This window comes from Solanum pennellii, chromosome 11 (assembly GCF_001406875.1).
Source record: "Solanum pennellii chromosome 11, SPENNV200".
Lineage (NCBI taxonomy): Eukaryota > Viridiplantae > Streptophyta > Magnoliopsida > Solanales > Solanaceae > Solanum > Solanum pennellii.
The window spans coordinates 60,430,519-60,437,423 of NC_028647.1; the positions used below are offsets into that span (position 1 = coordinate 60,430,519).

The 6,905-nt window shown below is 31.8% G+C and overlaps 2 protein-coding genes across 2 annotated transcripts; both read left to right on the forward strand.

The window, feature by feature from the left end:
- Positions 1–577: 577 nt before the first annotated feature.
- LOC107004246 (glucan endo-1,3-beta-glucosidase, acidic-like) lies at positions 578–2,195 on the forward strand. The gene is made up of 2 exons (XM_015202477.2): positions 578–659; positions 1,184–2,195. Exons 1-2 carry the CDS (start codon positions 593–595, stop codon positions 2,137–2,139), a joined length of 1,023 nt encoding a protein of 340 aa, XP_015057963.2. The 5' UTR covers positions 578–592; the 3' UTR covers positions 2,140–2,195.
- Positions 2,196–4,508: 2,313 nt separating this feature from the next.
- LOC107004013 (glucan endo-1,3-beta-glucosidase, acidic-like) lies at positions 4,509–5,913 on the forward strand. Its single transcript, XM_015202235.1, has 2 exons — positions 4,509–4,545; positions 4,964–5,913. Exons 1-2 carry the CDS (start codon positions 4,509–4,511, stop codon positions 5,911–5,913), a joined length of 987 nt encoding a protein of 328 aa, XP_015057721.1.
- The last annotated feature ends 992 nt before the right edge of the window (positions 5,914–6,905 follow it).

Sequence of the window (6,905 nt, forward strand, 5' to 3'; positions counted from 1 at the left end):
GAAGCTAAGAAAAAATGTTGTATTGTTTCTATTTTAATTCATCACACTCTCTAACAAACTCTTTTGTGTTATAAGTGATAATGAATTATTTTGGATATGAAATTTTGATTCAATGGAAATTATATCTAATTTCCATATTTTAAATCTTTTCCTCCTATATTTTTTTTTGTTCTTACTTTTTTCTTTTTAATCCAGAGTTTATTGAAAACAATCTTTCTATTTTCATAAGGTAGGAAAACATAAAGTTGTTCACACACCATTCTTTCTAGACTCTACTTGTGAGCTGCAAATATGCTACTTTTTTTTTTTTTAATATCTAACTTTAATTGATAAATTTATGTCCAACTATCTTTTCCTTAATGAATTAATGTAATCACGACTCATTTTTGAATTCCCATAATCAAACACATTTTCAGTTAATGAAATCATTATTATATGTAGAAAATAATCTAGTCAATAGTTGACTAATAAATCAAAATGAAAAATACAATTAATCCCTCAATTAATATTAGCCATTTTTATCCCTATATAAGAAGCCATCATCTGCTCATTTTCATCATTCAGTCTAATTTCATTTTCTTCTTATTGCTTCATGATGGCTTATTTCCCCTTCTTTGTATTTGTTGGTATGTTAGTATTGACATATCTTCAAATAATAGGTATTTCCTCATCATCTCATTAGCTTTTTTTCATAAATATTTTATAAAATTATTATATTTGTTATTGTTATTTGTTTTTGATCTAGTGTAAGTCCACTTCTCATCAACATGTTTTTATGAATGATTCAATTAAAATTTCAAACACTTCTATCCTCCATCTTGTAATTTCCTGCTCCCCATATTCTCTACTCATGCCAATTAAAAATTACAAAAGAGGGAAAAAATGTCAAATCTCTTATTTTGTTATGTGACATCCAGATGAATTTAAGTTTTATTTTTTAAAAAAAATAACTAGATTATTCAAAGTGTTATCACATGTTTAATTAAAATTTATCGATAACTAGGATAAAATGGTCATTTCCTTTTGGACAAGAAAACTTTACTGTTATTAGCATATACTCTACACCATCTTTTTGTAATTATCGGGGTAAATCAGGATCTAAGAAAGGACAACACCCTAAACGATGTGATACAAACAACCTATGAGATTACTTATAGACAATTTTACTGTTATTTCAATGCAGATGCACAAGGTATTGGAGTCTGCTATGGGAAGAACGGAAACGACTTACCATCAACTATAGATGTTGTATCTCTTTACAAAGCTAATAATATAACAAAGATGAAAACCTATGATCCAATAAGTGAAACACTACCTGCTCTTAAGGGAAGTGAAATTGAAGTGATTCTTGATATTCCCAATAGCCAACTTCAATCCTTAGGAGATCCACAACAGGCTGACAATTGGGTGACTAGCAATGTTGTGAACTATGTCCAACAAGTCAAAATCAAATATATAAATGTTGGAAATGAAGTCAGCCCTGTAAATAATGCAACATCTCAATTTGTTCCCTTCCTTCTCCCTGCCTTGACAAACGTGCAACAATCGATAACGAAATCCAGTCTACAAGATCAAGTAAAGGTCACAACGGCTATAGAAACCGGGCTATTGGCTACTACATATCCACCACCTCAATCAGCATTTCGCGAGGACACAATAGGCTTCATCAAACCGATTATTGAGTTGTTGAAACAGAACAACGCGCCTTTGCAAGCAAATATTTATCCTTATTTTGGTTACATTGGTGACCCTGTACATGTTACACTCCCTTATGCACTATTTACACAAGAACAACCCGATCCATCCGGGTATCCTAATCTATTTGATGCTATGTTGGATTCAGTTTACTATGCAATTGACAAAGCTATTGGTGAAAATAACATTGAGATTGTTGTATCGGAAAGTGGATGGCCATCCGAGGGGGGTCTTGGAGCAACTGTGGAAAATGCTGCAACTTTTTATACGAAATTGATTGAACATGCGAAGTCAAATAATGGAACTTTACACAGGCCAGGAAAACCTATACAAACTTATTTATTCGCGATGTTTGATGAAAATTTGAAGATAGGTGCAGAGACTGAGAAACATTTTGGAGTCTTTCATCCTAATAAAACACAAAAGTATAATATCACTTTCTAGTAGAGTTGTACTAATATTTGCTTTTCTATCAATAAAAATTTACTTATTTTCAAGGATAGGTTGGTTTAAATCACTCTCTATGTTGGATACAAATGTTAAATCTAAGGTTTCACCTATTAATTTTGAAGAGTAGAGATCAACATAGTTTATGTGATGAAGAACAATTTGATGAATATCTAAATTACCATATGAAGAAAAGTATAGAGTTATTTCACAACACTTGATTAAACAAAATGTACCCAAAGTTTAGCCTTCAAAGACACATAGCCATACAGACTTCGTTTGCCGTTTAGCCTTCAATTCACACTTTACAATGACTTTGAGATTGAGTTCAATACTCCACATTTTACAGAAATTCAAAACCTATAGTAAGAACCCTATTCAAGTAAAAACACTTGCATGGTCTTCTCTCGTAATTGTGTGAAAGCATTTTCTGTGTGCATCACAATCACGTAAAGTCAAGTCGCGATCGCAATGGTCAACATAAGTGAATTGAACTTTTTAACTCGACGTGGTCGCGAGCTTTTGGGTCATTGCAATCACGATAAACCTTTTGTTGGGTTCTAAAGTGATTAAACGTCATGCATGCGGAAGCTTAATATTTGCAAATCATATGGTTGACGAATCAGACGACAAATAAGAATATACTAAAGACATATTATTAATATGGTTTGATCAAGCTACATATTGAAAACTAGTATTACAAATAATCACAAATTTGTTTAGGAGAAAATTTCTCCATAAACACGACTCTTAAACGACTACATTGTGAATGCTCTTGTGGTTTTTTTTTTAATGAAAATAGGAATCTTCAGTTTATAGGATTACAGACTTTTCCTCTAAGGAAATAATAAACCAAATATGGAAGAAAAATATATTTTTCTTTCATGAAAAGTAAAAACTTTGATAGTAATGTTTTGTCTTTTCTTTTAGAAAAAAAAAACTTCAAATAAGTTGAGAAAATCAGGAAAAAACCCTAACACTTTTTTATTGTTTTATTTTTATCTTAACACCTTTTTATACTTAAGCATAACATTTCCAAAAAATCGGGTTGTGACCACTTCTCATCAAGTAATGATTTTTGGATTAAAACCTCATTTTCAGAATTAGATTTTTGAGTTGATTTGACCCTTTTTCAAACTGTATGATATGAATGTTGTTCTAGAATCTTGTTGTGATTAATTGTTTGATTAGCTTGTGTGACTTTGGACATTGTTCAGAAAGGAAAAACTCAAGTTTGGAATAGACATTTCATTGCATTAAGGCAAAAGAACTTCTAATCTTGTAAAACTTGTAGAATCTTGTATTTTCCTTCATTGTATGTGTTAGGGAGTAATGAGAATGAGGTGATGGGTTCAATTACTCAATTGATTGATCTTAATGAATGAAAAGGGCTACGTGTTGATAATAGTGCTTTGTGAATTGCCTTGTTCTGGATCGTAATTTGTTATCTGATGAAATGTTTTGATGACATTATTGTGGACTTTTTGAATTGCTTGAGTTGTTGTCTCTTCCTTGTGATGTGCTCAAAAACTCCTCATGAACTCATTTGGAAATCAAAATTTCCTCTAATTTTAAATGTAAAACATTTACTCTTTGGAATACTAAGTTCCCTTATAGTCATTTCGAAAACATGAAGTCAACTCAACTATCCTCATCCTCATGATCAAGTACTCAAGTCTTAAAACAAGTTTTAGAAGTTTGTCAAAGACTTCTCAATGACTCAAAAGGCTCTATCAAACTTGACTCTAAATCTTTTCTTGAATTTGAAATGTGAATTCAAGAGTTATGATTCATGATATCTAAGATATCTCTCGATGATAATGAAGGTTCAAATAGTCAGGATTAAGATGGAAATGAAAGCTTGACTCAAAGGAACAAGTGCGGAACGAGGACGAAGAAGAAAAGTGGCATGCCGCTACCTACAAAGTTATATTTTTAATTTCACAAAGCGCAATAGTGAATTATGTCCTTGATTATTTCTTTTTATGAAATATGTGCATAGCCTCACAAATTCAGTTAGTATGGAAGAGTGAGAGTACTCTAAAATACTATAAAAATATCTAAAATAAGTCAATTCAAACGTTCTAAGGAAACTTTTATCTATTCCAAAATACTTACTGTATACTCATTAAACATTTACCTTCTAAATCTAAAGTATATAAAATAGAATTAATCCATCAATTTATTTCCAAAACTATACTCTATTTTATATTAAGTCAATTTTTGATTTTTATTTTCATTGTACAAAATAATTGAATTGTTCAAAGTTCAAGATGACTATTTGAAATTTTTCCGTATTTGCCATTACACTTATAGAAGTTTTATATTTTTAGGAGATAAAATTTTCTACTTATAAAGTTATATATATGACTTCAGAAACGACAGACAATAATGAAAATCACGGTTTAAACTATGTCCTTCTTAAAGTGTTTTTCTTAATGTGTTCAATTCCTCACAAATCCAGTGTATATGGAATAGGAGCACTCTAGTTTTTTTTTCTTATATAAGAAGTCATCATCTGGTCATTTTCCTTGTTTTTATTTGCTTGTGTGTTGATTACATACCTTGGAATAAAAGGTATTTTCTTCTTCTTATTACTATTTAAAAGTTTTGAGAGAACATACTATCGTTCAATTATCTTTTATGAAATATATATGTATTAGTAGTTGGAGTCATGTATAAGAATGTCTATTACTTAAGAGTAATTTATCTTTCAAAGGATTTCAACTACCCCCTCTATCCTAATAAGTTGAAATTTCGAGAGTCAGACAAATTTTGCTTGACCGAATTTCTCTTTTTTGTTTTTTAATTGACTATGCAGAGGTAGAATGTGTTGGAATGTGTTATGGGGGAAGTGGCAACAACTTACCATTAGCTAAAGATGTTGTAAATCTTTATAAAGCTAATGGCATAACAAGTATGAGATTGTATGATCCAAATCCTGAAACACTCAATGCTCTCAAGGATAGTAACATTCGAGTCATGCTTTGCATTCCAAATGAGAAACTTCAAGCCTTAACAGATCCAAAAGAAGCTTACAATTGGGTTGTTGCCAATGTTATAAATTATATCAAACAAGTCAAAATAAGATATCTAAGTGTTGGGAATAATATCAGCCCTGTTAATAATGGAACATCTCAATTTGTTCCCTTCCTTCTCCCTGCCATGGAAAATGTGCAACAAGTCATTACGTCGTTCAGACTGAAAAATCGTGTAAAAGTGTCAACAGCTATAGAGACGGGGCTATTGGCGAATGCTACATCTCCACCATCTCAATCAACATTTCGCGGAGATGTGACTAGTTTCATTAAACCAATTATTGAGTTGTTGAAACAGAACAACGCACCTTTGCTAGCAAATATTTATCCGTATTTTGCTTATGTTGCTGATCCTGATCATGTTTCATTCTCTTATGCCATGTTTACGCAAGTAGAACCAGATTCATCGGGGTACACTAATCTATTTGATGCTATGTTGGATTCAATTTACTATGCAATTGCGAAAGCGATTGGTGAAAATAACATTGAGATTGTTGTTCCATCTGAGGGTGGTTTTGGAGGAAGTATGGATATTGCTGGTAGTTACTATGGGAATTTGGTTGGTCATTCGATGTCGAACGTAGGAACAGTATACAAGCCAGGAAAACCTATAGGAACTTATTTATTTGCGATGTTTGATGAAAATTTGAAGATAGGAGCAGAGACTGAGAAACATTTTGGAGTGTTTTATCCTAATAAAACTCAAAAGTATAATCTTATTTTTAAGTTGTAGTAGAGCTGTTCAATTTGCTTTTTGTGTATAAATAAAACATGATGGAGTACTACTTTATGGTTCAACACTACTTCTTGTTGGTTAAAATTGTTATCTAGGTATGTCGACATGTTCTTAACATTTGTCTTCAATAATCGTAAAGCTCCTAACGAAGTGAATTGGGGATCCATGAGCATGAAGCAAAATATGTTTGCTATCCTTCCATTCGTTGGTTTAACTTGTTTATGTTTTCGATCTGTGTTATGAAAATCAGAAATTACTGGTTGTAATAAATCATTCAGAAACACGAAGTAACTGAGATTTTTAGAACCAGTATGTAAGATGAACAGAAATTTATTTGTAAAAAAATAATTGAATCTGTAAAAACTTACCAGAATCTGGAATACTCTTTTTAATAATTTAGGAAGAAAATCAAGTCCACTGAATTTACAGTGTCCCCTTAAGGAAATTATTCCCCTCTAGTATCCGAGGTTTGATTTGGAATATAACCTCCCAGGGTAAAATGATCTTAATCAGTAGAGTATCGATACCAAAAACTCTACTGTCAGCGAATCAATCCACAACAGGAAAGTACACGAAAAAATATGTGTTTTTTAAGAAGAAGGAAGATCAGAAAAATTCGTAGGGAAATATTCTGAAGACTGAATGGTATTTATAGGCAAGAAGAATATATTCTGAAAGGTTCCAACCCTTTCAGAATTGACACGACCATTAATGAAAGGTTGCAAACTTTCAGAACAGTCATGGCGGGAATTTTTTAAATATAACGAAAATTAAAGGGTCACGCGCGCGGATCCAAGTCGGATCGGGTTAACTAAAAAGTTGAAAACATTTCGGTTAACTTCTGTTATCAATTAATTAATTGAAAATAATTTTTGGCCATTTAATTAATTAAATAAATAATTAAAATAAATTTGTCCAAAAAATTATCTCTCCAAAGCCAAAGCCGAAGCCGAAGCAAGCGACGACGACGGCGCGGGGGGGGGGGGCCC

Bases quoted from the DNA above. Each gene is read 5' to 3' on its own strand.
- LOC107004246 (XM_015202477.2), top strand. From the start codon at position 593: ATGATGGCTTATTTCCCCTTCTTTGTATTTGTTGGTATGTTAGTATTG. The intron at 660-1,183 runs GTATTTCCTCAT...ATTTCAATGCAG, and splicing joins GACATATCTTCAAATAATAG to ATGCACAAGGTATTGGAGTC.
- LOC107004013 (XM_015202235.1), top strand. From the start codon at position 4,509: ATGACTTCAGAAACGACAGACAATAATGAAAATCACG. The intron at 4,546-4,963 runs GTTTAAACTATG...TTGACTATGCAG, and splicing joins AGACAATAATGAAAATCACG to AGGTAGAATGTGTTGGAATG.